At 38.7% G+C, this 21,736-nt stretch overlaps 2 protein-coding genes and 2 long non-coding RNA genes across 4 annotated transcripts; all 4 read left to right on the forward strand.

Annotated features, from left to right (window-relative positions):
- The first annotated feature begins 868 nt into the window (after window positions 1–868).
- Window positions 869–1,690, forward strand: LOC112174000 (14 kDa proline-rich protein DC2.15). The gene has a single exon (XM_024311685.2). The coding sequence runs from the start codon at window positions 1,075–1,077 to the stop codon at window positions 1,504–1,506; it is 432 nt and encodes a 143-aa protein (XP_024167453.1). The 5' UTR covers window positions 869–1,074; the 3' UTR covers window positions 1,507–1,690.
- A 4,125-nt stretch (window positions 1,691–5,815) lies between these two features.
- On the forward strand, window positions 5,816–7,121 carry LOC112168858. Its single transcript, XR_002924448.2, has 3 exons — window positions 5,816–5,988; window positions 6,081–6,144; window positions 6,779–7,121. It is a non-coding gene; the product is annotated as an uncharacterized LOC112168858 (long non-coding RNA).
- A 4,857-nt stretch (window positions 7,122–11,978) lies between these two features.
- On the forward strand, window positions 11,979–12,858 carry LOC112171680. Its single transcript, XM_024308826.1, has 3 exons — window positions 11,979–12,357; window positions 12,441–12,607; window positions 12,817–12,858. The coding sequence occupies exons 1-3, from the start codon at window positions 11,979–11,981 to the stop codon at window positions 12,856–12,858; spliced, it is 588 nt and encodes a 195-aa protein (XP_024164594.1).
- Window positions 12,859–14,254: 1,396 nt separating this feature from the next.
- Window positions 14,255–18,017, forward strand: LOC112173971. Its single transcript, XR_002925804.2, has 3 exons — window positions 14,255–14,936; window positions 16,115–16,203; window positions 17,708–18,017. It is a non-coding gene; the product is annotated as an uncharacterized LOC112173971 (long non-coding RNA).
- Window positions 18,018–21,736: the final 3,719 nt, after the last annotated feature.

Genomic DNA, 21,736 nt, shown 5'->3' on the forward strand with positions numbered 1-21,736 from the left:
TGTTGGAATATCTCATTACAGAACAAAACACAAGAAAATGAGAACACCAGAAGCCAAAGCTAGGTGCTTAATTAGCTTCATCTTTATGTCAACCTAGCCAAAGAGCTGTAAAGCCATCAGCGTTAATACCCCAGTGCAAGTTGCTTTGTACTACCGACTTAGTACGTCATTTTCCTGCACAATTTTATTTTTATTTTATGACAAACACCAAAATTGGTGTTGCTGTTGCTCCTGATCGATTCTTCTAATTAGATTCCGTTCCAGTATTGGCCTTTGTAGTTTCCTTTTCGGGTGTTACATTTCATGATGAGCTCCACATGGTGTGTTACCGGAAAAATCAATAGACACGTAATGTGTATATGTACAAATAGTATGATATCTCTTGCTAGCTAGATACGTGTCAAGTTATTTTGCCAAGTTTTACTGCACATGTTATTAAGAGTCCACTTTACCGTAAGTGTAGATTGATAGTCTATCTTGGATGTTTGTTAAAAATCTCATTACTCTCATTAATATTACCAGTGGATAGTTGCAAACCTGCTATATATATATATTTTCGCTAATTTGGGATCAATGCTCTATAGTCAGCTATGCCTACGGATACTCCTAAATCCTTAATCAACAAGGAGCTGAGGGTTTATCAGTTTATATCCGATTGGTGTGCTAAGGTTTTGATCGAGTTTTAGAACTTTCTCGCTCGTGCTGCATCACCTTTGGTTAATCGATCATCGTTTGATGTACAGAAATTTCAGTATTCAAAGGGTAGTGGGAAACTGATCGAGAATATCTAGTTTGGTACCTAAAATATCACAACTAGCTAGTCGACTAAGAAGAGCTAGAACCCAAATTAGATTGCTTCACTTCATCAACATGCACTAACTTACAAATAACTAGCTAATTTCAGCTGGTACAGTATCACCTCTTTTTTTCACTCTCTTTCAATCAATCAGATTCTCAAAACAACAAGTTCATTGCTAAACCTCACCATCTTCTCGCCTATAAAACAAGGCATCCCCTCCCTCCAGTGAAGCACCCAAACAACCCATTAATATCCCACTTCGATCACTTTTAGCAATGGCTTCTTCTACCAATCTCTCTGCAACCCTTCTCGTCTTCTCAGTCCTTCTCTACTCTTCAACATTCTCCAGTGCTTGCGGCACATGCAACCCTGCACCTAAAACCCCAAAACCACCAAAACCGGCACCAACACCAATAACACCGGTACCAACAACACCAGCACCAGCTATGGAAACTTGCCCGAGAGACACGTTGAAGTTAGGGGTTTGTGCAGACCTTCTGGGACTCGTGAACGTTCAAATTGGATCGCCAGTAACCAGTCCCTGCTGTGCACTGCTTGAAGGCTTGGCTGATTTGGAGGCTGCTCTTTGTCTTTGCATCGCGCTTAAGGCCAATGTGCTTGGTATTAACTTGGACGTGCCAATTGCTTTGAATTTGCTTGTTAGTGCTTGCCAGAAAACTGTCCCTCCTGGTTTTAAATGCAAATAAGATGATTATTCTTGTGCTTTGTTTCAGTGGTCTTAATGTTGGGGTTTGTTTGGGGAGTGATGCCTAATCTGGTACAATAAAGGCAAGCCTGTTTGCCTGAATAAATCTTCTGTAACGCTCCTTGTAATTTCGTAGTATTTATTATGCTTTGTCTACTTAAATCTCCATGACTTTACATATGATCATTTCTTCTCTTCTTTAATTTGTTTCTTTTGAGTTGTGAGAAAGACAACAAGAACAACAATAAAATAAACCCCGTAAGGGAAATCGGGGATTAAGATGAGTACTGATTAAAAGGAGATTGATTCTGATATCCTGTTCAGATACCAATTTGATATTAAAAATTTGGAACGAAAACTTATCAATTAACCGACCAATAAACAATCCAATCTTAGCTATAAATGGCACCAACTTTTACGAAACTTTTATGCCTCTCTAGCTCGAGAAAATACAGCTACAAGCATATCCCGGATCCTCTCCTTGGCTACTCCTCATCCTTGTTCTTGGCTTTTTGCTTCAACCGTTGATTCAATATTCGAGGGTCTGTAATAATCCACGTCAACAAATGACCGTTGATGACTCCAATTTTGGCCTTTTCAAGACTAACGACGTCTGTATCCGTCATCTGAGTCTCAATCCCGTTCCTGTACGTTCTTCTTCTTCTACTTTCTCTATTGTCGGTTTTTGTTTTCTACTGTAGTTTCCTGAAATTCAATCTATCACCTTCTGTCTGATCTGTTTCATATCTTCGCCTCAGACTATTATACTTGCAAAATCCCAAGCCACAATACCACACTTTAGCAACACATGGTTGATTTACTTCATCGGCTTGTGAATCTCACTCACCAGACGAGTGATCAGAAGAAGACAGGTAGAAGATGTTGTCTTTGAAACTTGAGTGCAATTTATATATCTAATTACAGAGAGGAGATAGAGTCATATTGAAAGTGAAATTAATCTATCCATTTACAGGGAGGAGATAAGAGTCATAGAGAAAAGCCATATATACCACTGTTAAAAGCTGCTTGGTTTCTTAAATTTGAAAGGATATAGAATCATTCCCGCTGATGGTTTCTCGCATATGATGGTGGAGATATGAATATTTGGAATGCCATCAACTATATTTACTAATTTTTTCAATAAAAATAAAATAATTGATAATCTTTTATGATAGAATCCAGGATTTCTAATTCACAATACCAGATTAATGGAAAATTACATAATAACACATGACCAAATATGTAAACACATAAAATAGGACTGTAAATTAATAGGCTCGATACAGCTCGTGTTCGACTCGTATTCAACTCGATTTTAGCTCGTTCAGCTCGTGTTCGTAAGATAAATGAGCTGAGTTTGAGCTCAATAATAAGCTCGACAAAATAACGAGCCGAGCTTGAACAATAATATATTCGACTCGTCTAACTCGTGAGTAGCTCGAGTTTGTTAAAACTCAACGTGTATTAAAACTCGACTCATGAAAATTTATAATATAAATAAAAATATAATTTTCTAATCTTCAATCTTTAATTTTTTTTATTATCTTTATTTTCAATTGGAAAAGAATCTGATCATTTAAGTATAACATATTACAATAAAGTCAAAAGGGATTTGTGTGATGGTTAGTCATCAAATTTGGATTATTATTTTAAATTTACTTTCTTCCTTTTTAAATTTTTTTTTTTTAATTTAGAGTCAAATGAGCCAAGACAAGCCTGTTCAAACACGAGCTCATCCAATAAATTGAGCCGAGCCTAGCTCGGGTTTAAGAAAAATATTCAAGCCAAGCCGAGCTTGAGCATGGAAAAAAAATTTCAAACTTTAGCCTGGCTCGACCTCGATAAAAAAACAAATGAGCTGAACATGATCACCTTGGTATTCGCTTCGGCTCGGCTCATTTACACCCCTAACAGAAAACTCATTTTCAAAAAGATTTATACAAATAAGGACATGAGTCTATGCCAAAAAATCAAATAATGCAAGTCTGACTATTAATTTTAATAGAAAAGGACCAAATTGCTCGGGTTTCATCACAATTTATGAGTATTGCCACTAACCCAATCATGAGAGAGAGGCAGGGGCCGCTGGGTCCCGTACCCCACTCAATTTCTCCGTAAAAATTTATATATATATATATATTAATATTATACTAGAATCAAATTTTGCTATATATTTTTATATTAATTTATCAACTTGACTAATGATGATGGACCATCTTCAGAGTACTTCACATTTTTTTTTAATGTTTTTTTTTTTGTTTTTGTGTGGGATTGTTTGAGCAGAGTGCTCCCAACATTTATAATTAATATCATATAATATTTTCCTTTTCCAAATCTTTTTGACATCCAATATATAACCCATTCTATATTAATGATTTCTATTTCTTTCTTATTTACATATTTTCAAGTCCAATACAGAAACGATTAAAAAAATATTTATTACATCAATATCGATAACCCAAAATGTTCACCTGGTCAGTTATTGACCAAGAAAATAATGCTTAACCACCATTGGATGTAAATCCAATGGCAGAGAGAATTATTATTAAGTTGAGGTGTTTTGTTTTCCACCATTGGATGTAAATCTAAGGGTTATTGAGCATAAATTATTTGGTCAGCAACTGACCAGGTAACCAACACTGAATGTGCGTCTATATGTGTGTGTGTGTGTGTGTACTTTGTCAAGTAATGATTCTCAGCTAATTCTTTTGAGACATTGATATTGATTTTACCAGTTGCGACTGCAAGTGTAGAGAGCATATTTTTTGTTATCAACATTGTGAAGACTCGATTCCAAAATCGAATGGGAGACGAGTTTGTGAATGATAGCTTGATTTTATATATTGAAAATACATTTTTACTAGCATAAATGATGAAACTATCATGCAACAATTTCAATGATATGCTCTGCTATTGTTCAGTGATATGATCTGCAATTTGGTTCAATGATATGATCTGCTACTGTTCAAATTGAATTAATTTGTCATTCATGGATTGACAGATCTAATTGCTCGTGATATTGCTACTGTAAATGAAGCTGCTACTGAACCAATGACACGTTTAGCAATAAAGAAGAAAAAGAAGTTTGAAGAAGAGTTCTGAGATTCTCTCTCTTAGCAATGTGTAAAAGGAAGAGATTTTTTTTTGCTATTGAGAAGTAACATAAAAGGATTGTTGACACCCAAAAATCCAGCTAACAAGCCCAATTCATGCCTTACGGCCCAATTCATATTTTGAAGCGAATTACACCCGCAAACATCACGCCACGCATGTGGACCCAAGCCACATTCACACACTTGGGGCTTACAAGAATGGGTGTGGTGTGGAAGGTAACGGAATAGCATGAAACCCGTTATTAGTTTTAGGCTCGTTGATAATTTTGGACTTGGGACCAAAATTCATGCCCAACGGCCTAACTCTTAATACGGGTAAGTGAAGAAGAGAAAGAGCCCAAAAACCCAAGCCCAAATCCTTTAGAACCAAACAAAATAGTAAATGCTAAACACAGGATTCTTGATCCTAGCCACATAGCATAATCCCATAATCCCAGCAGCACATAATCCCAGCAGCAGATTTCATGGCAGAAAATCTGCCAAACCTATTCCACAATCTTCTTTAGACAAAACCTGACAGGCCAAAGAGGCATTACAAAAACCAATACATGCATTTAACCCAAGCCAACTCTTTACCCAGCAGTAGAGACCTTCCACCGAGATTCCTTTAGCTGCTGGAATTGCATATAAATAGCTATGTTACTAACCAAGCAGAGGGGCAGAACGGGGTGTGCTAGCAAGCTCTCTAGCACTCTTCTTCCCCCATGCTTCCTCTCTCCCACATCCATCCATAGTTTTCCATCCTTTCAAACTCATCTTCTGTCCAAACCCCCTTATCTCACAAATCTCAACCAGTATACAACACTACTGGGACCTCTTCTTCTCAAACTCATGCTTTTCTAGCTCCCACGCCACATGCATCTTGCCAAGCCTATCTTGGAATGTTCAATTCACTGCCTGCATATACAAGGAGCTGCCGGGAAGAACACAACAACAAGCTTCCTAGGATTTTTAATCCTTCGAAGTTTGCTGGGCCTAGTCTTCGCTAACTCAGACAAAGGGGCAAAGTTTTGAGTCCTTACCCATGAATATCCACTGCCGTACAACTCCGATCAAAGTGCCCCCTACAAGGATTAGGACTTTACTTCGCTAACCAGGGCTGGTTAGCGAGTGCTGACTTCTGCCATAAAATGATTGACACGTGTCCATTCCAGAAAAGAAAAAAAAAACAGATCGACACAGCCACAAACAGATCAACACAGTTCCAGTTAACGTCAAAAATATCCTAACCCATAAATCCCTTTTCCTTTCCGATTAATGAATTACATCTGTTTTCAATACATTTATAGGAATTTGAAAGCATAGGTGCCAGTTCAGAAACACAACCGAATAGTGAACATGATGTTCAATTTGCTGATGTTTTGACTCAAGTAAGTGATTATCTTAATTGAGGAGTTCATGTAACTTATGATCTGCTGATGTTATGAGTATTACTATACTGATAATAAGCATGCATGTTCAGGGTGATATGACCCAGGGGGATTTGGATGGAACCTCAAGTTGACAAGGGGCATGTTTTGATGAAGGTTAGTGGAAGTATCTCATGTCCTGTTTTGATAAAGAGCTTAGTAGTCTATTTTGAAACAAACTAGTTGATTAATCTCATGTCCTGCTCTGTTTCTTTTGACATTGGTAATTGGTTACCGGTGCTTTTAGGGATTAATCCCTTACATTATGATGAATATGTTGCTATTGCAAAGTGAGGCTTGTGTCTTGTGTTATATGTCTCTGAGGTTTTTGTAGATATGTATTGTCTGTTAATTACCAAAATAAGATTGTTGGAATTGAATGAAATCGGAATAAACCTACTAAACTCCTCATTTTACTTTCTTTGCAATGACTATTTGTAAGAAAAGATGAAAGTGAGTTGGGACCCTTTTCTACATGAAACATAACAGGAACTTATAGAGGTTTGTAACTTAATTATGGCCATATTTTTTGTTCAAAGTTGCGGCTTAATACCCAGTTCATATGATATTCTTATTACTTTTCATAGAAATGTGTATTTTGAAACTTATGCCTGGAGTAGTTGCTCAAGAATTTAAAGTTGTAAAATTTAGCTGATTGTGTAAGCACTACCAGTACTAGTCAAAGACTTTGCAAATTGTTGTTGTACTTGGTTAATCTCAATGTCCTACTTTGTTTTTTTTTTTTGGACAGATTTTCATTGTTATTCCTAATCTTTCTACCCATATATATGGCCGTTGGTGTATGGCCGACCTTCATGTTTCTGAAAGAAGGGAAGATTGTGGACAAAGTGGTGGGAACAAAGAAAGAGGAACTGCAGCGGACTTTACAAAGAAAGAGGCCACAAAGCTTATGATCACTGCTATATAAATCTAGACATTTATATTTAACCTTTTGGCTTGTAAAAGTCTGCTGTGGTACTTGTGTTTTTCATCTGATATCTGCAAACCTGATCTTATTGTGCTTGTATCTATATCTTAGCTCTTTTCATGGTTGGAAAGAACTCTAGTAGGTGGTATATAAAACGGTACCATTGCATATATCACATCATGACCATATTACTGTTCCACAGAGCAACATAGGTGGTATATAATTTTGCTTATATCACTCAAATCATGAACTTGCTGCTAGTAATTCATGCAGTGATACAGATATTGCAAAACAAAATTGAACCATCACAATTAAACAAGTTCGAACAAGAGCATGCCAATTCAATTGCTCAGTAAAATTGAACATCCACACACTTGTAAAACTATGCAGATTACAGCAACATTCCTACTGAGTATAACAACCAAAATCCCAAGATAAACAAGAAGTCAAATTTCAACTCAGCATTGTTACACAAATTGCAAAGACAAATTCGAACAATCACAAAACAAAAATAGAATTCTACACTGAAAGTAGACTACTTTGTTCTTCAATGGAACCCAGCAACAAATACGACAAGAGCCAATCATCAGAATCAGACCATGGCATCGCTGGTCCATCAAAAGGCGAATTCCTTAGCGAGTGCTCCGATACTCCATTGAGTCTTGAATACCCCTTTTGTCAATGCAGACCCCAAGAAAAAGGGCCCGTCTTTGATCCCAACCAGCATTCGCCGGCAAAGAAGATCGACGTGGGTCACGACCTCATGACATCCGAGTAAGCTGGGTCTGACCCGAATGAGCTATTAAAATCATCGAGTCGCTGCTTCTTGTTCCATCTTCGTCGGGTTTAGAGTCAAATCGTACCTTAAACCCCATAAACCGAACAAAACTGATTGAAATCTAGTACCCATCGTCGAATTCCTATGGGTATTGAAGAAATCCAGTACTCATATTCGAAACCAATACCTAGGGGTCATCATTTGGCCCTTCGGCCCTAAGCCCGCCCGGCCCATAGGGCCGAAGCCCTACCTGGCCCTTGCATTAGGGCGGGCCGGCCCGACCCTTTCTCAAATAGGGTAGGGTAAGGGCCATGCAATTGAAACCCGGCCCAGCCCTTCGGCCCTACCCGTTTGAGCCCTTTAGGGCCAAGCCCGGCCCGGCCCTCTAGGCCCGCCCATTTAAGCCCTAATATTTTCTATTTTAAAAATAAATTTTTCTTTTTTATCTCTTTTTTGGTAATTGATTTCCTAAGCTTTATTTTCTTTAATTCTTGTTTCCTTTGTTAAATAAAAATTAATTTAGAGATTTAGAGAGATAGTTAATTAAATATAACCTCATTAACTAATATTTATAAATGTTATAACTTATAAGTTAATCTCAATATATATATATATATATATATATTAAATATGATCAACAAAAAATAATGAGTCTTATATTGCCTATATGACAATGGAGCCACATTTTAAGGGAAAAAAAAATAATGTATTTCTTTTTGTTAAACAAATTAAAGCCCTTTTAGGCCCATTTCGGTCCTATTTGGCCCTATTTGGAAGGCCGGCCCGACCCGGCCCTTTTGGCCCTAGTGACTCGGGCTTTTCGGGCGGGTAAGGGTTAGCATATTTAAGCCTCGACCCTACCCTACCCGGCCCTAAATTTTGTTGACTTTGACTAGGCCCGGCCCGGCCCTACCCTAAGCCCTAAAATTTAGGGTAGGGCCGGCCCTAGCCCGGCCCATGATGACCCCCACCAATACCCATCGCTTCAAATCCCTATGAATTTTACTGAAGAATGCAGCAGGAAACCCAATTTGGAAGGAAAAGGAGTTTCTGGGTGGGGATATTTTTGACGTTAACTGGAACCGTGTTGATCTGTTTGTGGCTGTGTCGATCTGTTTTTTTTTTTTTTTTTTTTTTTTTTTTTCTGGAATGGACACGTGTCGATATTTTATGGCTGAAGTCAGCACTACGCTAACCAGCCCTGGTTAGCGAAGTAAAGTCTAAATGATTATTCTCAAGAAAAGAAAAAGTAACATAAATGGATTATTCTCAGAAAAAAAAAAAAGTAACATAAAAAAAAGTTAAAAGTAGTTAATGGTAAAAAAGTAAATTAACTCATGAAATGTGGCGAGTGGAAAGCATATTGTCCTTATTTGTAAGATTTAGTCCTTATAAAGGGATAAGAAGTCAACTTTTCCAAAATATACCAAGATCTGGAACGCGCCTCACGCGCCATCCCAAAGCGATTCCTCCTGTGAGACTCATCGTTCTCTAATACTCTCTGTTCTTCAGTGCCGGTAGCTGACATGTATTCTGCTCATCGGCGACGGAGCAACAACATGTCTTTGCTTTCTCCGCCCTCCCGAATGGGAGTGGCGGAGAAGCCAATACTCCACCACACTTTAAACGAATTCGCACTGATGATGTACTCTGTGATAAATTCCAGGCAACCAAAATCACGTCTACGGAGTTGGATGCTCCACTTCTTGGTGGCGATACTAGTTCACAAAGCTATGCTTCGAAGCTCTTAAACCAGCTAAGTCAGTACAGAAAGGCTGCTATCGAGGATTTTGAATTTTCTGATGAAGATTGTGTGTACTCTCAAGGGAAATTGGGTCATAATATTTGCTTCTCTCAGAGGGTTAATGAAAAGCTTGACATTGAATGGCGTTGTGCAATGATTATAAAGCTTATGGGTAAGCCTAAATCTACCAATGCTTTTAAATTCATGTCTGATAGCTTAACCAGGAAATGGAAATTGCAAGGTCCATGGCAGCTAATCGATCTGCCCAATGACTACTTTATTGTGAAATTCCAATTAGATGAAGATATGAAAACTGCCTTATGTGGGGGGCCTTGGATAATTGTTGGGCAGACCTTGGTGGTTCAACAATGGAAGCCAGAATTTAACCCACTTGTTGATACTATGAACCATATGGTTGTCTGGATTCGAATATTGGGACTTCCTTGCAAGTATTATAAGGACTACACCATGCGGATGGTGGGGAAGATTTTAGGCAATGTTGATAAGGTTGACAAGCTCACTCTAGCACAGGCACGAGGTAAGTTTGGGAGACTCTGTGTTGAAATTGACCTGCAAAAACCTTTATTACATTTTGTTGAAGTAGAGGGACTTGCTTATGGAGTGGTATATGAGGGTATATCAATGATCTATTTTAATTGTGGGTGTTATGGCCATGTGAAAGCTGCTTGCCCTTACCATGCTGATACAATGACTACTGTTAATACTGATTCTATTGAGAAAAATGCTGATATTGAAAAAAATGGAGACCCTGCCAGCACTCCTATGAATATGGACTCAACTGAATCGATTTCAAAGATTCCTGAGACCCTAAATCAACCTGAAAATCAAAATCCTAGTGGTCATGGACCATGGATGCTAATGTCTTATAAAACCAGAAAGAATGGGTCTCCTTTTATAGGCAGTGCTAATCAACACTCTCAATTGGGATCAAGATTTTCTGTGTTGCAGAATGACTCTGACGACAATAATGCTCCTTGCACTAACCTTGTGAAGAATGTTGAAACATCGTAAGCAAAGGCCCCCAAAGTCAGTGAGGCTAAGCCCATAAAAATCTGGAAACTAGCTCAAAAGAAAGCAACTTCGAAAGATGGCAACATCAATCGCCATGCTTCAGTGAGTAAAACTACTCAAGATCCTCAAATTGCAACTGATCAAATTGGGGGTGGCAACATTAAGCCCCCTCTCAAGGATGTCACAAATGGCAAGAACTTAGTGGGAAGTGACAAACCAACTACCACTTCTAGCAAACCTAGAAAGATTAGTACTGGGAGTAGAATTTTCAAAACTCCAGCTACACTACCAATGCCTTTCAAAGTTCCTTTTCCGGACTTGAATTCGCTCATCAGCAGTACTCCATCCAAACCCATTGTCAAAAACACCTCAGCTAATTTTGGCCATACTCCTTCTGAGAATGAGCCAATGGTAAAGGTCACTAATGATTGCATCTCTAGGGCTATTGGTTCTACTAGCAATGTCAGGATAATTCTGATCTTGCTTCTGATGTTGATAAGCAGATATCTGCTATCGATCAAGATAAAGTGGCTACGATCTCTAGTATCATGTCCTCCTCATCTAGGGAGGATTTGGTTGTCTCTTGACCTTAGGGCTATGCCCTCTCCTTCAAACACCTGGATTATGGATAATCTTCTATTCTGGAATGCTCGGGGTGCTGGAGGTAAGAAATTTAAATCTGATATATCTGACTTGGTGAAATTACATAGAGTTGGTTTTCTTGTTATTTGTGAGCCTCGTGTTCAGTTTAATCCTCATAAAGATTGTTTGCTTAACTTGGGATTTGATAAGTTTGTAATTGAAGAAGCAAGGGGCTTCAGTGGAGGAATTTGGTTACTTTGGGATAGTAATATTGTTTCAGTGGATTTTATTGATTCAAATGCTCAGTCTATTACTGTTAAAGCTTGCTTTGGTGGGGGACAAACGTGGATGCTTACTGCCATTTATGCTAGTCCTTGCAATCAAATTAGAGCTTCATTGTGGAATTATTTAGACGTTATCTCTAATCTACATGATTTACCTTGGCTTGTCGCTAGAGATTTCAATGAACTTCTCTCCATGCTGATAAAAGTAGTGGGTCTATTGCTAGAAGAGTTACTGGATTTAAAACTTGGGTGGACATGAATACAATCATTGATATGGAATTTCAAGGCCCTGAGTTCACTTGGACAAACAATACTATCAAGGAGAGATTGGATCGATGTTTTTGCAATAGTGATTGGAGGCTTCTCTTCCCTGAAGCCAAAGTTTTTCATTTAGCTAAATGTCTTCTGATCATTGTCCTATCTTGGTGAAGTTTTCTCCTAGGTCTCATTACATGCGGCAGAACCCTCCTTTTCGCTTTCATGCCATGTGGATGCACCATGAGGGATATAAGGAGTTCATAACTGATATTTGGAAGACTTTGCCTGGGAATTTTGTTCAGAAATCTAAGGGCCTTGCTTCTGCTTTACAACATTGGAACAAATATGTGTTTGGCATGCAATATCTTTAGACAGAAGAAGATTCTGTTAGCTAGACTTGCTGGTATTCAAAAAGCTCTTTGTAGAAAGCATAATCCTTTCCTTGTCAACTTGGAGTCTGATTTGACTGAAGAATATGGGGTCCTCAGAGAAAGGGAAACTATTTACTGGAAGCAAAAGTCAAGAGAGAAATGGGTGAAAGAGGGAGATAGAAACACCAAATTCTTTCACCTCACCACTATGATTAGAAGAAGAAGAAACAAGGTTGATGGCCTCTTTGATGCTAATGGTAATTGGTGTGACACTCCTTCTGCTATGAGAACTATTGCAGTTGACTTCTTTAGGAATATTTTCTCTGGAGCTGATTGGCATGATCTTGGATTTTGTATTCCTATCTTATTTCCTAGCATTGATCAGCTCACCCTGTAATCTTTGAATCATGATGTGGATCTTGAAGAAATTAAAAAGGCTATGTTCAGCATTGGAGCTTTAAAGCACCCGGATTCGACGGATTTCCTGCTAAGTTTTTTCACCAACACTGGGATTTAGTTGCTGATGAGGTCTACTCCCTCGTTTCTCAGGCGTTCGAAACTGGTAAAATTCCTGATGGTCTCAACCACACTCTCATTACTCTGGTACCTAAAACTAACTCTCCTCAGCGTATGCATTTATTTAGACCCATCAGTTTATGCTCAACAGTTTATAAAGTTATCTCAAAAGTAATTGTTGCCAGATTAAGACCCCTTTTGTGTAACCTCATTAGTCCTAACCAAGTGAGCTTCGTTCTAGGCAGACACATATTAAATAACATAATGATTGCTCAGGAATTATTATATAAATGTAGAAATACCAGAGGAAGGAAGGGATTTATGATTTGGAAGATTGACCTTTCCAAAGCATATGATAAATTAAGCTGGAGCTTCATTGAGCAAAAACAATTGATCACCAATTTCTTGAAAAATTATCCAAACTCATTATGAGTTGTGTTACTTCAACCTCCTTTCAAGTTATTCTAAATGGTTCAGAGATTTTTACTGCTAGCCAACTAGCCAAGGGATTAGACAAGGTGATCCCTTATCTCCTTATGTTTTTGTCTTGTGCATGGAAAGACTGTCCCACCTTATTTCTTCTGCTATTGAGGTTGGTCAATGGAAACCTATTCATGCTTCACATACTGGTCCTGCTGTCTCTCACTTATTCTTCGCAGATGACCTGGTTCTTTTCTCTGAGGCCTCAACTTCCCAAGCTCGTGTTCTAAAATATATGGATATTTTCTGCAAAGTCTCGGGGCAATCTATCAACTTTGACAAGTCTATGGTTTATTGTTCCCCAAATATAAATAAGCGGGTTGCTAAGAAGATTAGCAGAATCTGTGGATCCCCTCTAAGTTCTAACTAATGACTTGGGAAAGTACCTAGGGATGCCCTTAATCCACTCAAGAATCACCAAATGTACCTATGCTTGTTTGGTGGACAAGGTTCAACAGAGGCTAGCTAGCTGGAAGAGTAAGAACCTAAGTATGGCTGGAAGATTGACTTTAATCCAAGCTGTTACCTCTTCCATTTCTACCTATGCCATGCAGACTGCTAAACTCCCCAAGTATACTTGTGAGGATATTGATAAACTTAACAGGAACTTCTTTTGGGGCGATTTGTAGACCCCGTGAAATTCCGAACGTCACTTTTTGACAGGAAAATTTTTCGCGACCTTTGTTCGGCTAAATACTTTTGGAAATAGTTTGGGCTTGGGCCTTGGGCCCGAGAATAGCGTAAGGTTAGAGTCCAAAATTTACTCTGGACACCCAACAAACGGGTATGCTAGTGAACCTAGCCCAATAAGTTAGTCGACCTTTGACCCAAACCTCTTCCTTGATCCAATATGGTTGTAGCTCATAATGACATCTTTGCATAATTTTGAAATATACTTGTGCGTGCGTTTACGATTTTCTTATTTTACCTCCCTTAATAATTGGCGAAATTTCTGCTCGCCTTACCCGAAGCTTACTCGTCAAGCATCTCACCGACTTTCAAAAGCACAATTTATTTACTCCTTATGTTTTTCAAACTCGAGCAAAACTCTGACAAAACTTGTCTTGCCATTTTTCTATCCAAAAATAAGTTTTGTGAGGCCCGATCCTTATTTGGCATTGTCAGTACACTTTAATTTGAGTTTTCTTGTATTTACTTATTTTACTTTTATTTTCCCCATCATTTTGGTTTTTACCACCTTATTTTTTTTTTACCCCAAATTTATCTGCCCAAGTTGAGCCTTCTCCTTCACACGCAAAACTAAGCTTTTCCTCTTTCCTTGTTCACGTCAGAGTTGGGCAGAGAGAAAGGGAGCCTCGTTCAGCTCTTCCCCTCCACGTTTCCATCATGCAAAGGCCAACTCCTTCTAGAGAACCATCTCAGACCTTCAAAAGAGAGAACCCAGGCCATAAATCGTCATTCACCCTTCTCTTCTCACCTTTCCTCTCGTCCCTGGACACATCAGTCTGTTTACGAGCCCCAAAACGCCTAGTTAGAGACCTCCGATCAAAAAACTTTCTACACCAAAGTTGTTCGTCTATGTCTCCTCTATCTAGCCTCAAAATTACAGCTCCATTGGAGTCGATTTTAGTCCTGTACACCCCTCGAAGCTGAAGCTGTTCTGAAACGAGCCTGTTCCGGATTTCTGCTTGAATTCCCTCTCTTGCTCTACCCGAATCCCCAACACCTTGCTTGAGACTGATACCAACAGTTGGTAAGATTCTTAAACTATCAAGTTCCTAATTCATTCCTCAATTTTTAGGCTCAATACGTTCAAAACAACCCATCTACATATAGAGCAGTCTCTGTTTCACTTTGCATGTTCGAGATTGAGCGAACTTCTTGGCTTGCGGCTGGACTCGATCCAACCAGCTCCCTCAGCTCTCTTTCCTGTTGAAATCCTCAAGAGAAACTCACATTTTTGGATTAGTCTTTGGTGAGTATCATCTTTTCCATAAAACTCTATGTATTTTTGGTTGTTATTACGAATTCTTGAAGAGTATGAACTTGTCACTGCTGTTGTTGTTATCTTGCTGCCTTAATTTTGACTTGTCATCCATTCTAATGTCTAGGGATTCTGCTAGGTCATGGCTACACCTTGAGTATTAGAATCGTATTTGGTTCAAAGGTTATTTGTTGTTTGTAGCTGTCCAAATATCATGTTTCAATGCATTTTGTCATCGAGCTACAACACCTGCCCATATAGTATTAGAAAGCAACCTGAGCTATAGATCATTAGGAGCATTAGACATGCCTCTTAAGTGTGTTAGATTTGTGCTAGAACATGGTTATTTTGAACATTCAAGTCATGCTTGATCATAGAGTTTATTTGTGTTATTGTTGTCCAAACACCATGTCTTCAAAACATCATGTTAGTGAGCTACAAGACCTTCCCCTTATAGTATTGAAGGGTGACTGAGACTTTAAGCTTTTAGAAGCTTTAGATACTTTCTATAGGTGTCTTAGAGTCTACTTAACCAGCCATTTTGGGTACCAAAAGAGCTTTACACAAAAGAACCAGTTTCTGCAGATTTTCAGTTTTCAGTAAAATCTGACCCAGTTTCATTCATTTCAAAACTGGAGCTAAACCGTTGAGAATTTGGGTCAGTTTCTTCTAGAGAAATATATTAGACGCATGTATGAACATTCCAGAATTTGAATCACCCCAAAATCATTTTTCTAGAATTAGTTATGCAATTTTGAAATAGGGGGACAGAAGCTTGTATTTCTGGAAAGAATCTGCACATTGTTTTACTTCATCCTTTAAAACCTTTACTCTTTGTTTGGTTTCACTTGAAATTCAATAACCATTTCAATCTTACTGAGTTGGTTGTCAAGCCATCCTTCTTTCAAAATTTCTCATGAATTTACCTCAAGTAATTTGAACAATTTCGTGACCCTTGACAGCTCCTTTAAAACTCTGTTTTCGGTTTTCGGCAACTTGTCTTTTAAAAAGTGTTCTTACCCCCTCTTCCTAACAACAAACCCCTTATTGGAACCCAAATGGTCTGGTTATTAGTTAGTAATTAGGTTAAAGGAAATGTTTTCTTCAGAGAGTTTGTGAGTGAATAGCTAGTCTCGTTTATCGTGATTAATGTCACTTATTTGGCCTAGGCTTGATATCTTGGTAGGATCTTGTGAAGTGGTGGTTGCTACAAGGTTGCATTGAGGCCAAGTGCTGCAAGAGAAAGCTCGAGTTCCAGGTAGGGGATGCCTTTAACTCTATCTATGCTTTTCTTGCATATACTATGTTTTATATGAGGCCTCTTGCATGTTTTGGAAATTATCTGTTTTTACAACTTGAAATGGTTTGCGTGGATTGGATTGTTGTGTTGGCAATTGATGGGGATGTAAGGAGAGGTCAGTTCCTCCCAGGGTCGGTCTTGAGGTTTTTGATGCCCCGGGCAAAAAAAAATTTGGTGCCTAACTACCCATATATATATATATATATATATATATATTCATATGTAAAACAGTACAACTTTAAACGATAAACATTCGAGCACAGAACAATAAAACTAGGATTGCGATGTAGCAATTGTAAAGACGTATGCATCAACATATCAACCTGCAACTTCTGACTTCCAATTAATGCATCTAAAGATGCTATGTTTGTAGAGAAAGAGAGCAAAAAAAAAAAAAAATTCCATTGTAGGGGAAAAAAAAAGTCGATCTTCTAGTGTTCAGTATAGATTGAACCTGTAATTAACTGATTAAGGATGTTGAAAGCTGCAAATTGAACATCAGCGATGACAGTATAGTCGAGATTTTGATATTACAGGCATAAAAATTTATAATAGTTGTTAGAATAATCAACAAATACCACAAAATGCCAGTAATAGAACTTATAATGTCCAAAATTTCAACGAATTTAAAAATTGAAGAACACCCACCATAAAAAATAAAAAAAATTTAAAGAACACCCAATTTAACTATACCTATTTTGATCGATCTCTATTGCAGCCTGAATCGATGGAATGCCAAAAATTGTGTCTGATCACCGTAGAAGAAGAGAAAAATATAGGAGAGAAAGATTGAGAGGAAGTGACAGATGATGAAAATAAATTGCTTGATTGAATAACCATTGAAACCCCAATATTTCAAGAGAAATTTGTTTGTTTTTAAAGTTTTAGAGAGAGTTAAGAGACTCTTGAAATTCGTCTGCTATAATTGTGTGTACAATTCTCAAAGTGAGGAGAAGAGAAAACCATTTCGAAGTGAGGAGAGGAGAAGAGAAGACACTGCGTTTGGGAACAAAGCAATTTTTTTTTTTTGTTTACCGTCGACATATACTATATATAATTTTTTTTTATATATATATAACCTTATTTAAAAAAAAAATTTGTGCCCCCCTCTCACTTGGGCCCTGGGCCGTCGCCAAGCCCGCCCTTGGGCAAGGCCGGCCCTGGTTCCTCCTTGAGCCACCGGTGGTGGGTAGTGTGCACCATGCCCTTGTTATCTCCCCTTTGTCTCTAGCCTTGTGATTAATGAATTCCGGAAAGTGATTGGCTAGATGGACGGTTGTGATGGAAGTGTGAAAGATGATCAATTGCCGTGGGATTGTAGTTACGTGGTGACGATCACGTGGAAGCGCAAACTGGTTTTTATCTACTTCTTTTATTCAAAATGATAACTCATGTTTTTAAACTTAGATATTGGGGCGGGCATGGGCAATGACTGGATGTAGGAGCCTAACCCCTACTTTAGTTTGTTTTGCAGGCTGTTGTTGTCGAAGCTTGGGTACGGAGGATAATCCTTGGAGGCCAAATTTTGTTCTATTTAAAGTTTATTTTATTTGGCTTGTTTGATTTCATTAATTTTTTTTGTTACGTTATGTATGGTTGATGATGTGTGTGATTGCTTACCACCAAAGTGGAACCCTAGGGTTAGAACCTCCATTTGAGTTTAGGTCCTAGTGGGCTAGACCTAGAAGACTCACATAAATTACCATTTAATGAACTTAATGCAAACTTGGGCTAAGAACTAAAAATTGACATAGGTTCTAAAACTCAACTCAACACCACATTCCTTTCCTCTTATTCGCCTAGTTCGTAATCTTGTGATTACGAGCCAAGCCCACTATACAAGCCCAAGAATTTCGGGCTTATAGATTTCTTGTTTTTCCAACCTAAAGGCCTTGTCTCTTTGAGGAATTCTAGGCCCAAAACACTTACTCCAAGTGTTGCGGGTGTAGGGTTCCTTGGGGAGGCGGCGCTGTGGTAATCCGGTCTCCGGGTCGCCACACGATTCCACTGAGAAAAAGAAAATACACCTCCTCAAGTGGGATACTGTATGTTTGCCTAAATGCAAAGGTGGGGTTGGTATCAAAAGAACTACAGATATGAACAGAGCTATGTTAGCCAAAGCGAGTTAGAGAATTATTAAAGGGGATGACGATCTGTGGAATAAGATCTTTTATCATAAATATCTTCAAAATAAATCCTTGACAATAATTATAATCATCATAATAATACCTCCAACACTTGGAGCAGTATTCTTTATGGTGCAAGTCTTTTGAGGAATGGGATTACTTGGAGAGTTGGTAATGGTCAGACCATAAGATTTTGGCATGATGAGTGGACTGGTTATGGTGCACTTTCTAATCTTGCTCTGGATGTTTCTTTAGTTGATATTAATATCCTTGTGCAGGATTTTTGGTCTACAAATGGCTGGGATATTCCAATGCTTCAAGCATGCATCCCCAATTATGTAATTGATAAAATCCTTATGATCGCAATCAGCAATAATCTCAACACTGAAGACGAGATCATATGAAAGCATAACTCTAATGGTGATTTCATTGTTAAGAGTGCTTATGCTAGCATCTCTATTGATGACTCCACCCCTGATCGTGCCTGGAAGGGAGTATGGAGTTTTCATCTTCCCCCCAAACTAAAACTCTTTGCTTGGATTATGCTTCAAGGCAGACTTTTAACTAATGCTCAAAGGCATAGAAGGAATCTTACTACTGATCCAAGTTGTAAGTTCTGCCCTGGTATCACTGAATCCATGCTCCACTTACTTAGGGACTGCCCTAAAGCTCAACATGTTTGGTCTTCTATTTATAGGCCCACCAGAATGCTCGGTTCCTTCCAACTTAATTGGAATGATTGGATAGCGGCTAACACTCTTCAGCAGAATTGCAGATGGAATTCTTTCAAGTGGCAAGAGATCTTTTTGTTCATATGTTGGTATATACGGAAGTGGAGGAATGAAGGGGTTTTTGATGTTCATTTCCAGGGTCCTATCTACCCTCTGAAAGTCATTCAAGATTATGTGACTAAATGGTACAAAATATCTAAGGTTTCCAGTCCTAAAGAAGGCCAAAGCACAGTGCTTATGCATTGGGTCAAACCCCATAGAAACTATTTCAAATTAAACATTGATGGGGCTCGTTCTTGTACTGGTGTTATTGGGGCCAGTGGAGTTATTCGCAATAGCTCTGGAGAATGGATTAATGGGTTTATTCATCATGTTGGGACCGGTGAAGTTATTCAGGCTGAGGCTTGGAGTCTCCTTACTGGCCTAAAACTTGCTCTTGAACTCCATATCAAAAATCTTGAACTTGAAAGTGACTTTGTAATTGTGGTCCACCTCATGCAGCTGAATTCGTATGACACTCATCCCCTTGGGACTCTTCTCTCTAACTGCATGTCCATGATGCAACTCTTTGATTCTTATACTCTCCAACACATACACAGGGAGAGGAATACAGTTGCTGACATCCTAGCCAAGGAAAGCTTAAATTGTTGTAGAGGAACCCGCTTTATGAACCAACCTCCTGTGCATGTTATCCAGGCTTTGCTTGATGACATTGCTGGGATTGCTAGAGTTAGAACCTTCAGGCTTCGGCCAAGTTGGATCTCATATTTTTTAATTTTCTTTCTGCCTAGGTACTTTGGGCCTCTTTGTAACCAAAAAAAAAAAAGGGATAAGAAGTCGAAAGAAATGGTTAAGGGTAAAAAAGTAAATTAACTCATGACATATAGCAAGTGGAGAGCAGATTGTTCTTATTTGTAAGATTTAGTCCTTATATGTTTAATTCAATGTTTAAATGATGTATTTGTTAAGTCATTTTTTATCAATAACTTATATGTAATTTGTTAAAAATTTAAAACCTACACTCCATCTCAATCCAATATATCCTAGTGATCCCCGAGAAGTATTATATGCACCGACGAGCGACGGTGTGCCTTACACCTGCATTTTGACCGTTGATCGGTGGGCCATGGAGGGGCCCGTTGGTTTGTCTGTCACAAAACCGTGAAGCTACCATTTGTAGTAAAATTTAAAGAGAAAAATGCACCAACAGTCCCTCAACTCTTGTGCACCGGCCAATTTGATACCCAGACTCACAATGGTATCAATGTGATACCTAGACTCAAAAATTGTTATCAACGACATACTTCCGTTAATGTTCTGTCAATCGTCTGTTAAATATGATGATGTGGCATACACGTGAGACAAAAGATAGGGGCAAAAATGTCTTTTAAACTTGTTAATAAAAAAATTGAGTACACTAAAAAAAAAAAAAATCGTTGGTGATAATATTGATTTTTTTTTCTTCCTTTCTTTTGCTCCTGCTTGATTTCTGGAACGATTGTTTTTCCTCTCTCTTTTGTTTTGAGCTTCAGCATGAATTCTTTGTAAACCCAGCAGGCTATCAAACCAAAACACAATTCACACCTCAAATCAAAGAAAATAATCTATCGATGGCCTGTACGAAAGTCCACCACTCCACCAGCTGCAAGGCTCCCAAGAAGCAACTGGCGACGAAGGCTGCACGGAAGTCGGCCCCGACCACCGGAGGAGTGAAGAAGCCGCACACCCTGGAACGGTGGCTCTCCGTGAAATCCGATAATATAAAATCCTTTCAGAGGCTTGTTCGTGAATCACACCTCTGCGCAATTGGGGAGTAGTATTACCATTAGTATTACTCTTGCCTCCAGCCATGGTTATTCAAACTGGAATTACAATTGGAATTAAAATTAAGATTGGGTATTGATAATAATAATGGATTGAGGGCTTTCTTCTCGAATTTTAACAACGAAAGAGAGGCAATGAGACTTATAATGGAGACTAAAAATCAAGAGACACGTAATGAACTGATTGGAATTGGAATTCGATATTCTCTTTATAAAACCCAGCGTCCCCAACCAGCTCATGCGCCTCTCTTTGGCTTGACGACTACGATTTCAGAAATTCGCTCTTCACTTTTCAATTTCCGACTAGAGAGGCAATGAGACTTATAATGGAGACTAAAAATCAAGAGACACGTAATGAACTGATTGGAATTGGAATTCGATATTCTCTTTATAAAACCCAGCGTCCCCAACCAGCTCATGCGCCTCTCTTTGGCTTGACGACTACGATTTCAGAAATTCGCTCTTCACTTTTCAATTTCCGACTAGCCGCGATCGGATTTCGGTTCCCGGACAAGCTCGAAGCCAGAAGAGTCGCCCAAATTGCGAAGATCGGGAATCGGAAATATGGGATTTAGGATCCTACTCGGGAATCAAAGCTCGGATTGTGAATTCGCAGAACCGAAGTTCGAGGATTTAGTGACGATTTGGTGAATAGAGCTGCTAATCAAGAAGCTTCCCTTTCAGAGGCTTGTTCGTGAAATCGCTTAGGACTTCAAGACGGACCTGTGTTTCGAGAGCCACGCCGTGTTGGCGCTATAGGAGGCGGCGGAGGCCCATCTTGTTGGGTTGTTTTGAGGAGACTAATCTGTGC

The sequence above is a fragment of the Rosa chinensis genome, chromosome 6 (genome assembly GCF_002994745.2).
Source record: "Rosa chinensis cultivar Old Blush chromosome 6, RchiOBHm-V2, whole genome shotgun sequence".
Taxonomy (NCBI): Eukaryota; Viridiplantae; Streptophyta; class Magnoliopsida; order Rosales; family Rosaceae; genus Rosa; species Rosa chinensis.